Here is a 14706-nt window from a genome sequence, read left to right on the forward strand (position 1 = left end):
TATTATAACAAGCAAAATCAAAACACATAGTACATATGCTTAGTTCCGTAATTGCAGTAGACATTTTATACAAAACACAGTAAAGAAATATATTGAACATCTCAAGAAAAACTGCTGGATCAGGATTCAAATATTATTCATTAAATCGCAAAACAAGTTCATTGATTACATATATATTTCATCCTTTTACACCAAGAGACATTGGATTTATTTTTCTTAGTTAAATCAAAGAGTAGAGCTGAAATGTCAGCATAAATTAGAATACATGTTCTCTAAAACCCATTAGCATTGATCTAACCTCGTTCTGGTTAATCTTCATATCACCAAGACCTTTCCTTCACTTGGTCCATGTCTCCCTCTCACACCTATGACATGTCCCAAATATTTTTATTTTATTTGCTACAAAAGTACATTTGACATGTCATCCATGTAAGCTTGAATGTATTTAGATTAGAATTTTGTGCTGAAAAGTACCAAAAGCATAATTTTCGATTGGTATACTGCATTAGGAGTAGTAAATATAGTTAAAGGGTACCTTTCTTTATCAATTTTGATCAGCCAGTAGCCTTTTAAATAATCAAAACTGGCTAACCTGCAATAAAAATCAATTCCTGTATATCCATTATAGGAAAAACGGTTATTCAACAAGTTTCATACTCCAATGTAAAAGAGGGGCAACAAATGGCACCACAAATCATCGCAGGGTTTTGGAAAATACTCATGTCCCTTTAAAAGAAGTAGAATGTATTTGTCCCATCCGCTTGTGGAATAAGCTAAAGGTGTGTGTGTGGGGAGGGGGAGGGGGTCAGATTTGAAATACTTTGTTGTCAGGGTGTGCAACTTAACCTATGTGGGTTTTTTTAAAGTGAGATTTTTTTTTTTTTTTTTTTTTTCAAATTTAGTACCCCTTAAAGGATTATGTATGCTGAGAAAAGAAACATGTTAATCTTGAATGCTGTTTACCATTATTATTCTATTGTTACATAATTGTACCTTTTGCATGATACAAAAATAATTGCATCTATACAGAAAACCTGAATAGGAAATCTTGCACATTTAAATTTAGTTTTGATAATATATTAAAATAACGTGTATTGAAAAGTGTAGGGGGATTATCAATCAGTATTTTTCTACTGGGTGTTCAGTCATTTAGTTTTTGAAAATTGATAATTATTTCTTTATATGATTACTTTTAACTTTTAATTCTATGTAATTACTTTTTATTTTTTTATGAAGTACTTTTCTTATGTATTTTCCTCCCTGCTGGGTTTCAGTTTATAGTAACAAATTAATACTAAATTAGTTTTTTTCTGTAACATAGTTTAAGTTTCTTCTCAAATTTATCTTTGTAGCTTCTGGTGACAGACTTGTTGACCTGACTTCTTGGAATGGTGATTGGTTTTTGGATGAAATTTCTAGCACTTGTGCAAATGTAGCTCAATATGTACTGCTTCTTCTAGATAGCTCTGTGGTATGTTATTTATGTAATTTGTATGCTAAATTATCCGCTTTCATGCCCAATGCCTCAACATCCTTGTTAATTGTAATGACTTACTTAATGTAATTACTATTCTTCTAGATAAAAAGCAATGAATTAAAATCAGCTCTGCAAGGTGTAAAATTGGCACATATTGTGTTTCTTGCTTTAGAGGTAAACTTTGAAGATTCTTTTTCTTTAATAATTTTCTTTTGAAAATTCCTTGCCTGTCTCTAATTTAATACTAATTCTTTCTTATAGGATTTGAATTTGCACTTCCAAAATATAATTCTTCCTGAAGCTATTCAAACTGCTTTAGAACCATCTGTGATTGAGATGGTTGCTAAATTGGATAGGATAATTGCTCGTTGTGGAATTCCACTTGAGAAACTGATTGCTGATTTGCAGTGTAATATAACTAATCTTATTCTGGAAACACAAGTAAGAAATAATTTTCAACTATTTAAATTTTTATGTATGGATACTATGGAAACTAAATCTTTCTAAATACTATCTAAGTCGTCTTTCATTTATTGTGCAGTTAATGGTTCAGCTGATCCATTTGAAATTAATTATAGGTTGCAGTTTGTTTCGATGACATATATTGATAAAGAAATTCACACTCACAACAAACATTACCATGATATGTTAATTAACACACTTATCTTTATGGTGGCAAGGTATTAAATTTTTGTAAAATGTTTTTAAATAATTTTCTGCTATTTAAGCAATTTTACCAGAAGAATTTTAAAATTGTACTGTTTCATTTTTTCAAAGACAATGTCAAGTATTTGTCTTCATTATTTTACTTTTACATAAATATGCATACATATGCATATTAGATATTACCATTACAGATAGAAATATTCTTTCAGTTCGAAAAATGCTCTAAATTATATTTTATATCATTTGAATCTATAAATGTGCTAGTGAAAACAACATAATCATAAATGTACAGGTGTGCCTAAACATTTATACAATCTGCATTTCTATTAGTTATATTTAATAAAATATTCTTGATTTAATATTTTGACATTAATATTTTAAGGCAAAAAAAAGTTCTAAACTTTTGCAGCTGAAATTGCATTGACTTTGAATATCGTGATTTTAAATTAAATCTGTCAACCTTATGAAAAATTCGCCAGTTATGTACACCATATAATCTAAATTGCTGTTGATTGATTTGAAATAATGCATTCCTAAGATTTATAGCCCACACAGTATAATTGAAGCCGCAAAAGTTTTTAATTTTATTGCAACAAAAAATATAACAAATAGGACAAGATTTGACAGAATTTTTGCATTGGATAATTTATTTACTATTGTAAAAAATTACTGTACTATAAACAACAGCGTTATATCTTATCATTAAAGCATTAATAAAGCATAATTACATTATTTATAGCATTTTTTTTCTAATTAGTATTATATATCTATATCTGATAGTTTTAAAATTACAGGTTGTCCTGGTTTAATTATGAATTAGAATGGACATCCTGTAAGTTATATATGTTAAACCATTCAGGAATATGAAATCAGCAATTTTTAACTAATAAAATACTGATAAATATATAGAAAAAAATAATAAATATAAAAATAAACAAAAGTAGTAATTCAAATATGTATATATTATCATTGTATTGGTATTCAAAAGTTGCTAATTTTACAATTTCTTTTAGATTACTGAAAATAGAGCTGCTGATACTGTGAAAAAATTAAGGAATGAGTTTGAATCTTTAATGCAAAGATCTGAACCTCAAATAACAGGTACTGTCTTTGATTGAAATTTAATTTTTATTTAAAAGAAATGTTTGGTGGAAGTGATTTGAATAGCATATTTTGAAGGGAGATGAGGAGTTTCTGTAAAGATCAAAAGTTACTATTTTTAAGGATTTGTGTTTTTTCAATGAAATATTTATTTTGATAAATACTTAATAAAAACTAGGAAAATTAACATGAAGTTAATTTTAATATAGTGTACAATCGCAGGAAAAAAAAAAGTCACCCAACATTATTCAGCAACCGAGAATAAAACTAAAAATGTTATTTTAAAACCAGTGATGTATACTAAAAGATATTGTGCCTAAAATATTTGGAAGGAAATGTCAACATATATAAAATTGTATAAACATTAAAATTTCCTACGGTGACACCTGTTATTAATGTCATGATTAGATTCCGTATGAAAAAATTACCGTGGTAAAACTTTGGTTAATATACCATGATTACATCAGGAGATATTTCACATTTTTTCTTAAGGGATTGTTTCCATATTTACAAAAAGATGGCACAAATTGGAAAATTTAGTTTGGGATGACATATAGTACAGTGGTAGTATGCCTTTAGGATGCTTATTCAATAAAATATTAAAGCAAAATGGCCCTCAAACTTCTAGTATAGCTTATATATTAATAATGTATCACCTTCGCCGAAAATCCACAAAGTATGCTAAGGCGCTGGATTAGCAGTTTGCTTCTGGGCTAGTGTTTTTATTTTTTCTTTCAAAATTTTTTCAATTTCATTTACACATTTACAAATAGTTATAATTAATATGCTTTTCATTTTTTATGCTAAAATAAATGTTTATTCTCCTAATTTTTAAATTATAATTTAAGTTTTAAAAGAAAAAAAAATAAAGATGTAAAAATATTTTTCTTAAAAAATACTAAAAATTATTTAAATGAAATTAACAATTTACAGTCAGTTTTAATTAATATAACTCTTGTATATTGAAAAAATAAATCTAATTTCAGTATCTAATACTTAAATTATAATTTTATTTTTAAGCAGGAAAGACTGCTTACAAATAAGCTTAAATGATGATAAATATTAATTATAATTTCTAACCTCATAAAAATATTTCATTGATTTTATATTCCATGCAAGAACTAGAATTATCATAAAAACATTGGAAACGAGATAGATATCTATTGATATTTTACTCAATTGATAAATAATGATGATGATCCATAAGGGAAACATTAAAGGGATTGTTTAGAAAACAAACTTTAAAAAATATTTGTTTTCCAGAAAATCTGGCAGGGTAGGAAGCATATGATATAATGTTATAAATTTTTTGAACCATCTGCCTGTACATTCTGTAGCTTAACACCTGCCTTCTATTTTTTTTTTTTTTTTAGATTATTAGTATTGAGAAGTTTGGTGGTATATATATATATATATTATTTCAGCTACTTTCTTTGATTACTGATTGACATTAATAAATATAAACAAACATGACATAAACATTAATAAATATAAACAAACTCTGATGTCCCCCCCCTTTTTTTTGTTACAAAAAAAAGGGCATTCTAGCATATTATTTATTTGTTTTTAAATAGGAAGTTTATTATTCATTAGTTACAATCTTACAGATTATTTGTCAGAAAATAAAACTCCCATTTTTCAGTATTTTTCTTATATTCTGTAAGTGATATTATAAGTAAAATTTCTAGCATGCAACCAGGACCGTCTTTCCACAAAAATATAAAATCAACAGTTATTAATAAAATATTATAGCAATAGAAAACAATTTCTTTTTTAAACTTTGATTTGTTTTTATATTTGATTTACGAAATGCATGATCAGTTTTATTTGAATGACAAATAAAATGCTATTGTCATTTTGAGATTAGTGAATGCACTCCTAAGTGCATTATTTGAGAAGCTAGACAAAGTTTCATTTACTGAAAAAACTACTCATAAGAATGCGCTGAAATTTTTCATGTTCCCATAAAATAACTCTGCCCTCCAATTTATGCTCAAATTGAAGTGTTATTGTCTTTAAAAAATTTTAAACACTTTAAGATATGAATAAAAGTTAAACATTTTATTTTAGTAGTCCAAAATTTTGTTAGTTCATAATTTTGAAATAAAAACATAGACTTTTAGATAGACAATAGACAGATTAATAAAGTTTGGTTTCCGGTAAGTATTTTTGATGTAGTTTTGAGAATTGATGAGAAAAATGGATTTTGCTATTGGAAATTTTGAAGCTTGTTCTTATTTCAATATGTAGACTGTCCTTTATGAAATTTTTAATTTAAAAATACTTTAATTTCTTTTAATGATACCTTTTTTGGGGATTGCACAATGAACGATGCTAAAATAAAGCCAGGTTGCTAATATTGTATTATTTATATCTAATCATATTTAATTTTAATATACATTTTGTGATATTTATTTATTTAATCATCTGAATTTCCATATATTTGAATCCCTGTTTTATTTATATGGTTGAAGTTCTTTTATGTTTTCAAATATTTTTCAGAAAACTTCTGTATTCTTGTAGACAAATAGTATAAGTGGTGCCATTTTTTTAAAAAAAATTCAGGCATGCGTACAGTTTTTCATTGCTGAATGTTTGTTGTAACATATAAATAATATAAATATTAGCTACAGTGCAAAGGCATAATTTACTTCTTGATACTATTTTTCAAATTATATAATTTTAATTTTATCTAAATGTTTTTTTTAGGTCTTAATCAAGGTCAGATGCTTTTGATGGGGTTCAATGGGTTATTTACCAAAGTAGATTCTGATTTAGAGGCTTTACTCACATTTTTGGACAATCTTCTTGTACCAGCCAGCTGGCAAAAGCTGGATTTTTATGCGGATACTATATCTCTTGCTGTGAGTTCATTACTACATTTGTGCTATTAAAAAATGCTTCTGATAAGAAATTCAGAATTCGATATTTACGTTTTTTAATCTCATTTTGCTTTTTTTATAGCCTTCCATTCACTATCTTGGTGCTCGTCCAATTCTGAAAGATATTTATTTTGTAAAAAAATTATCAGCTATGCAACAAGCTTTTCATGTCTGCCATAGTTTTGCTGCTTCCTTACAAATTAATTCTAGACCAGGAATTTTAGAAAGGGAGATACATCTGATTCGTGATCAACAACTTGTACAACCTGTGAAGCAATTCATTGCTGATTATGTTTGCCATATGGTGAGAATCCATTAATATTTTAGTTTATAACCATTCATATTACTATGCATTGTCATATAAGTCACTAAAAGCAATTTTCTTTCACTTTAAAGTTGAAAATAATTAAGAAAGACTGAATTAGTTTAATTTTTACTGCCATGATGCATTTCTGCAAATATGTAGATTTCAGCATTTTGAATTTTATCATCTTTTATGTAATGATTCTGCAATATTTTTTTAGCATTTCAAGCTCTTGTTGTTTGCATTTATTAATTTTATTTTTTGCATCAATTAATCTTCTTGAGATTTATAGTTCAAGGCAACATTCTATATTTTTTGAAACTCAACCACCCCCTTCTATTTATATTTCTTTAAGCTTATGTCATATCTATTTTTACATTCAGAAATAGGACATAATTTGAATTTTTTTTTTATTTAAATACTGAACTATTTTGTCTTTGATTTTGAAATTAAAATATGTTTAACATATTTCATAAAATTATACTATTAAATACTTCTTTATATAATTTTTCAAATTTTGCTATCTCTGTGGATGAGTAGAACGTATTTAACTTACATTTTTTCAAGAAATTCTGTTTTATTAAAGCAATTCTAAAAAGTAGATCTGAAATCGAAGGAGTAAAAATCCAATCTCAAGAGACTAGTACATTATTAAAAGTAATTGATTTTTTTTAATGACATTATGATAAAATCATTATTTTAAAATTCTGACTAATTTATTTCCTCATTATATATGTATTCTTCATAAAATGTTTCAGATTATTAGATTATGATCTTTTTAGTTGAAATTTTGCATGTAAAATCTGTAATAAAATCATTTGTTAAAATTTCATCAAATGTCATCTATTAATCATGTCTGATAAAAATAAGTTTTACATTTGGGATAGGGTGTATTTATTATCAAAACAATTACAGCAACACTTTTGGCAATTAAGATTGAATATATTTGAAAGTACTTATATTCAAGTATTTGGGCTTGTGATGTTTCTGATGCAAAACTTTTCACTTTTTAGGTCCTTGGCTTACCTTCTCAAGCAATTGGTTTTGCTGTTTGTATGTTGGTAAATCACTTAGGTTACGATTTATCATCTGAAATAGAGTTAAGAGATATCGGTGTGGAAAATAAAGCCCCTACTGAAGAAATACTATTGAAAGCTTGCAAATGGTGCATTTCAAAACATTTTTCAGAAGATCATCTACCAGCTTTAAGCACTTTACTTGGAGCTTTTGATGCTGCTTGGCGTAAAGAAGATTTAGCTAGGTATGAATATATTTTTTTTAATATATTTTATGCTATGTAAGAATGTTTTTTGGGTTACATTAACATATTAATTTTTATAAAAAAAAAGTGTTCAAAAATATACAATTACTAAACCCACAATAAAATAAAAGCCACAGCAAATGTAATTTTATCTTTTTTTCTCCCAATACAGACGCCTAGAACAATATTTAGTTGTTGCCAGAGGAGGTCAACAGAGAGCTCAATTGCATCTTGCTCGCTTTCAATGGTTGAATGAAGATCTCTTGATGCAAGGAAATATTGGTGCTTTGCAAAGTCCATCTGTTTCTTCAAGAGCTACAGTCATGTCTGAAATAAGAAAAGTGAGATATATAATGATGTATAATCAGATAATATTCTTTTTAATGTTAAATATGTGCATAATATTATGGGGAGGATTCATAATTTCTAATTTGAAGATTCTGTTCATGATTAATTTCAAACTGTCTAGCCTATATTTATTCATATACTAATCGGTGATTTCAAACAGCAAGGTCATTGAGAATCTTTATTGCGTTTTATTTCAATTGAATGTCATAGACATGACTTGATATTCATTCCTATCTTAACAAATTTTTAAGCTGTAAATTGTCATACATTCATCACATATTTTTTTTAGTAACACTATTTCTAAAAATCCTCCTATATGCTTCTTTAATTGAAATGGAGTAATTTGTACGCATTGTGAAAATGTAATTTTTGTTCATCATCTGACATATAGGTACTTGTTTTCTTAGATGGTGCTATGATTTCTTTCTTTCTTCCCCCCCCCTTTCATGTAAAAAGATTCATTAAGCTCTCTTAGCTACTAAACCCTCTAGCTCTACTTGCAGTATGAGAACAATGAATCTTTAATATCATTATATCATTATCTTTTTCAATTCAAGCAATTTTAGTTTTTATCTGTAAACCACTGAATACGAAATCTTACAGGCATGTTCAAAAATTGAATTTGGTAAATTTATTAAAGTTTCTCTGATTCAGGAACTTTTTAAGATCATTCAAACTGAGATGTGCTTCAATATTTGCATTTAATGCTAATACCTAATTCACGTTTAAAAAATATATATACTGTATATTCCATTGAAGCAATACATTTTATTTATTATTTACTTTATATGAAATATTATTTGCTCTATGAGAACATATAACATGTTCTCGTATGGAACTAAATTATGTTGTGTGTATTGAAATATGCTGATAAAAATTAAAAAATTGCAAGTGTAATCTTTCAGCTTATTGGATATATTACTGAATATCTTAGAAAACTTGGTAGTAGATAACACACAAAAATTAATGAAATAAAATAATTCAGATTTCCAAAGAATATGTGAAACTAAACAAATCCATCATTCCTTAGCTTTCAACAGTGGCACAGAAACAGATAATTAATAGTTAGTTATATAAACAATGAATTAAATTTCATTGCACCAATTAAAATTACAAATTATGTATAAATTTATTAAAAGATTTAATAAAATTGAAAAAAAAAGACCTTATATTGCAATCAAATCATTGCTAATAATAACAGGTTTATACTAATATATTTTTAAAAGTTACATCATAAAAACATCACAGTTTTGTTTAATTTGCAGATAGTGAAAAAATTTTTTTTATTTATTTTTTAAATCTAGATTTTTATTTCTAAATTTTTATAGCTGTTGGTAAAGTGATTGCTTTGTAGAGTCCTGCCAACAATCAGATGTACGTTTTCTTTTATTATTAACAGAAATAAAAAGTAATCTAAATATTCCCAGAGAACAATTTTGTAAATTTTTGATAACAATATAAAAATATTTGTTCTTTGTCAGAAAATTCTTCTCTTTAGTTGGATTATTTAAAATCAAAATTATGGATCTCCTGGACTATAGTTCTTTGAAATACTAATAATTCCATTTTATATGTGTTCTTTTCTAGCAAACTATATTTGACATTTTTGTTTGTTTGTTTTCATGCATAAAAATGTAAAAATTGTGACTTTTATTAAGAATGAAATTTATTGCTTATAATTAATACACCTTTATTATTTTAGACTGTCAATACTTTGGTGACATTTGATTGTGTCGTCAGTTCAGCTCAAGAACGATATTTGAGTCTCACATCTGGAATTGAACAGCGATTAAAATGGGCAGCTGGAGCTAATCCATCCTTATCAACCGTCCAAGAAGAGTTTGAAGCTGCTATTGCTGCTAAAACTGCTATGATATCTGTAAGTACTACCTGTATATATTTGCATTAGTCACTTTAGAAGGATTTTCTTTAAATAATGGTGAATTCGTAATTAACTTTTAAAAATAATTAAAATCAACTTCTAATTAATTCTTTACAAAGTTTATACTCTCTATTTGCTTAAAGTTTTTGTTGAGGAGGCAAATAAAATAAATTGTAGACTATCTAATTTTAATTGGCTTTCTATTTTGATATCTTAACCTTTGGTAATTAAATTTCAGTGCATAATTTTAGTAAAAGTGTCTCACTATTTAATTTTCTCTGTTATGGAGAATAAAAACATTTTTATTTTAACAATTTCAGAGTGCCAATCAAATATCTAGGGAACTGGTAAATGTTTGCAACTCAGTTTTACATTTCGAAGCTCTGCGAACTAAAACAACTGAGGCTCTTTCTTCTGATAATACATTCATTGCCTTAATAACCAGGTAAAGTATCTGTTTTTTTTTTTTTTTTTTTTTTAAAAAAACATTGAAATCCTGGGATATTTGTATTCATTATCCATATGTTAACAGATTTAGAAAGCCCGGTCCTTTAAATTCAGGAACCATTTTAAATGAAGCATCAGTTTCAGACTTTTTTATTATTGTAGTGGGAGGGGAGGGGGTTGTAGCCAGAAGATATTTTTTTAAATTTACTTATACATTATTCTTTATTATTTGAAACAATACGTGATCTCTTCTATTCAGTGAATCAGTATGAAACTAATTACTTTTCTAAAGTTTTATTGTACAAAGAATGTTCTCATAGAGGTTCTATATATTTTTTAAAAAAACTTAATAAATGGTTATTTAAGACTAATTGCAGTGTGTAAACATTTTTTTCCCATATTAAATTATAAAATTAACAATGTTTGATTAACTGTTGGAAATGTGGGAAGTATCTGGTAGTTCTTTTAGTACAAGTGGTTATTAAAATAATGGAAACACTTGTGAGTAAAAGTGGGATTTACTCACTAGTAGTGCTTATTTATATTAATGGGAAATGCTTACAAAACATTAATCATGAGTGCTCACTTTGTAAACATTAAAATATAACCATAGTTACCATTGTTGTTGTTTTATATGTATAACAAGTATATATCATGATCATATGAGCTAGCTTTAGTGAAGTCATATATATATATATTTTTATCAAAAGCGTAAAGTGTCAGACCTCACAGATTTTCAGAAAAGCTAAATTACAGAAGCCCAGTTAGTGTTAAGAACTGTTACCAAAATATCCAAGATTTTAAACATTTCTGAGGTCATGACAGCATGCACATAGTAAAAGAGACCAGAAAAGATTACAGAATTGCCATTTGTCAGTTATATTTATTAAAATAAATAAAAACTGATATTATAGAAAATATCAGTTTCAAATATCAAAAATATCAAAACGTAATTTTTACTACTTACTGCCAAAATGTTGTTTACTTTTTAACTAAAATAAGTTTTTTATAAAATTACTTAAACTTAATTATATACTTTGCTATGAATTTTTTAAAATATGTTAAATTTGGCAACTTTGGTTCAAATTGCTATGTATTGTTTTAAAATATACTAAATTTGGCAGCTTTGGTTCAAATGACCTGTTTAGAGTATTGACAGACACATTGTTTTCATTAATAGTAGATATAAAAAGATATACATACATACATACACTTGATTGAAAAATAATATATTTCCTCAGTAACAAATTTAATGAATATTCTTGGAAAGATGCATCAAATTAATTTCAATATTAATATTCTGTTTGATATCTTATGCTAATGTTTCATTTATGTTATAGATGTAAAGAGACCTGTGAATTGGCAGAAAGCTGCCAAAGTCAAATCAGTCCTATTGAAGAACATCTAATTTCACTACAAGTAAATCATTAATTTTTTAAACTTTTTATTTAAGCAGTTGGTTTTCTATTTTATATCACTTTTGAAAAATTTTATTTGTAGTATTTCAATATATATATATATAGGTAAATGAAAAAGAAAAAAAAAATTGCTATTAACCTCTTTCACTTAGTGTCTGTTTTTATTATAAGATAAACATAATGTTTCCTTAAGAATAAAAATTTAAATGGATTTTTATAGTTTAAAAGAAAGATCGTTTTAAAAAATGATTAAAAATTTTTATCTTCTACTTCCTAGTTTCATCAGAATATTTGTAATAAATTAAATTATACTTAATTTTACTTGTAAATGAATAATATTAAATCTTCAAAGAAATTTGAGACAATATTTTATGCTTTATTTTGATACTACTTTTTACTTTGAAACTGTATCTAGTAGGAAAAATTGATAAATATCAGTTTAAATTTTTAATTTAATTAAATCTGAAGGATTTCAGATATATCTATTTATCTATTGTAATATGAGTTAATATTTTTTCACCATGTTTATATATATATACATATATATAAAGTTCTACTTTTTTTTTCCTCCCTTCATTTTTGAATAGCCTTTGGAAAAAGACGGAGTTACAACAGACTGGCTTACATCAATTATCAAAAAAGTTTCTCAATCCCTCAGTTCATGTAGAGAAAAATTAGAGCAGCAAAAAACTGCTACAAATACTTGCTGGGTAAGAATTCTCTTTCTATGATGATAATGATGGTTTTATTTATAGTATTCAAAAATATTTCCTTTTTTTAAGATATAAATCATTTTTTTTGTAATGTTTTAAAACATTTTATTTTTACTTTTGTTTTTGACAATTGATTGATGATGAAACACTAAATTCTTAATCCAGAAATGTTTATAATTCTTAAAATTTTTACTTCCATATATTAGGAAGCTTTACATCTTCAAGTTGCACATGTTCATGATTTGATCTCTGTGCATCATAAACTCATGTCAGAAGTCAGGCATATTCTCAGAAATCTTGCGAAGGTATTTATTTTATTATAGCTTTTTTTTAATGTATTTATTGCATCTATAGAACATGCATAACATTCGAATAATATTTTAGATTGAAAGCTAAAATATCATTCAAATGTTTCTTTATATATTTATTTAGTTAAATTCTAATTTTAAAAATTATGCAAATTATAATGTATTAGCATTTTCCAATGATTTTTGCTGTTGGGCAATGTGGAGAGATGTGTGGTGGAACTTCATCCCGGTTATTCAAGAAATTTTTTTCTTCTCAAAGAAAGGAGGGGGACTTTTCTATAGAAAACTGATTTTTATAAATACAAATATGAGAATCATCTAAATATTATTCAATTAAAATCTTTTTTGCTCTAGTATTAAAAATTATTTTTACTATACTGTTTTTACTGCTTTTGTAAACTTTTTTTAGACATTCTTATAACTTGTGTTTCTGAATTTATTTGGATTCCTTATTTCTTAATTAAGAAGAATCTATTTTGATTTTTTTCATAAATAGATTGATGTTGTGAAACATAATTTTTTGTAGAAAGATAATTATGAGCATTCTGATATTGTGACAAACATGTTCAAACAAATGTTTAAAAGTATCATGCAAATAGTAACATTTTTAAATGGCTAATTTATTTATTAAGGAGATTTCAAAACTTAATTTATTACTAGCATGAAGAACAAGAATTAGGAATTGATTATAAAGCAGATGGTCATATCCATCGTTATATGGCAATGTACAAAGAGTTTTCTGAACGCATCTCAGCCATTGTGAGTAAGCTCCTTGCTGAAGCTCAGGACATGGATGCTAACAGTGTGGCAACTGTAGAAGCAGAGATTCCTGTTCTCAGCGTGAGTGCCCTTGAAATCTACAACCAACTGTTGGATTTGGCTGGTCCTTTGGGAAACAGAAAACACGGTCTAACAGAAGCAGAGAGCTCAAGTAAGCTTTCATTATTAATCAATAAATAGTGCTTAATAAATTTTTTAACATTTTTAATAAAATTTTGAAAGCTTAAGATGGTTAAATCTTCTGCTTCTATTTTCAGAACTGAATAATAAAAAAAATCTTCTATCACCTCTGTATGAGCCTGCTTTGGCACTTTCCCCTGCAGTTCGACCTAAAACTCCTCGGGGTGGAACTCCAAAGAAGATGGCCATTGCAAGAGATCCTCGTACTGGAAAAGGTAAAATATACACTTATACTAACCTAAATGTATATATTAGTATTGACAAATAGTAATAAAAAAATTATTGCTGATTATTAACTTCAAATAATTCGTGTTGCATAAATATTTATTTCTCCCACATATTAGCTGTTCAAGAGCGAAACACCTATGCAACGAATGTTTGGAAGCGTATAAAAATGAAATTAGATGGAAAAGATCCTGATCCCAGTAAGAAGGCCAGCATTTCAGAGCAGGTAAATTATTTATATTCTGCTCCTAATTGTTACTTTTAATATATCTTTTTCTAATCGATTTCAGTATCATATTCATTTTATAATTCCATAGTTAGAATATTTTAAATCCAAATTGACATAATCAGCTCTTTGTTAATAGAATGGATGAAGTTAAAATTATTTTGACATATCAGAAATCTAAATTACTTTGTTCATTATTTAATTTTTTAACATGAATCTTATATCTTTAAATTAGTAACTCTTGAGTATATAATTATTTCATTTATCTTGGAAAGGGCTCTAACGATTTTGATCAAATCTTATATTAAGATAAGGTTTTATTTTTATGTTTATCTATATATGTGTCTTTCCTGAAAAAAAAAAAAAAATTATAACTATTATATTCAATTTTCACTTTAATGTGTGAGCAGTGCAGTGTAGTGGTCAGAACAACATAGCTGGTGCATGTGTTGCGGGTCCTCAGTTCGAGTCGCGCTCTTTGCTCTATT

The 14706-nt window shown here is 26.6% G+C and overlaps 1 protein-coding gene across 2 annotated transcripts in view; it reads left to right on the forward strand.

The window, feature by feature from the left end:
* LOC129966951 (serine/threonine-protein kinase SMG1-like) overlaps positions 1 to 14706 on the forward strand; it is an 81211-nt gene that overhangs the window by 62237 nt on the left and 4268 nt on the right. For both annotated transcript variants that reach the window (XM_056081570.1, XM_056081571.1), the window contains 16 exons: positions 1353 to 1471; positions 1580 to 1651; positions 1739 to 1918; positions 3157 to 3244; positions 5954 to 6108; positions 6209 to 6430; positions 7444 to 7691; positions 7864 to 8032; positions 9742 to 9918; positions 10242 to 10366; positions 11709 to 11787; positions 12374 to 12496; positions 12706 to 12804; positions 13468 to 13738; positions 13845 to 13982; positions 14112 to 14218. In XM_056081570.1, coding sequence (XP_055937545.1) covers positions 1353 to 1471; positions 1580 to 1651; positions 1739 to 1918; positions 3157 to 3244; positions 5954 to 6108; positions 6209 to 6430; positions 7444 to 7691; positions 7864 to 8032; positions 9742 to 9918; positions 10242 to 10366; positions 11709 to 11787; positions 12374 to 12496; positions 12706 to 12804; positions 13468 to 13738; positions 13845 to 13982; positions 14112 to 14218 — 2372 coding nt within the window. The remainder of the gene's footprint in view (positions 1 to 1352; positions 1472 to 1579; positions 1652 to 1738; positions 1919 to 3156; positions 3245 to 5953; positions 6109 to 6208; positions 6431 to 7443; positions 7692 to 7863; positions 8033 to 9741; positions 9919 to 10241; positions 10367 to 11708; positions 11788 to 12373; positions 12497 to 12705; positions 12805 to 13467; positions 13739 to 13844; positions 13983 to 14111; positions 14219 to 14706) is intronic.

The sequence above is a fragment of the Argiope bruennichi genome, chromosome 4 (assembly GCF_947563725.1).
Source record: "Argiope bruennichi chromosome 4, qqArgBrue1.1, whole genome shotgun sequence".
Classification (NCBI taxonomy): domain Eukaryota; kingdom Metazoa; phylum Arthropoda; class Arachnida; order Araneae; family Araneidae; genus Argiope; species Argiope bruennichi.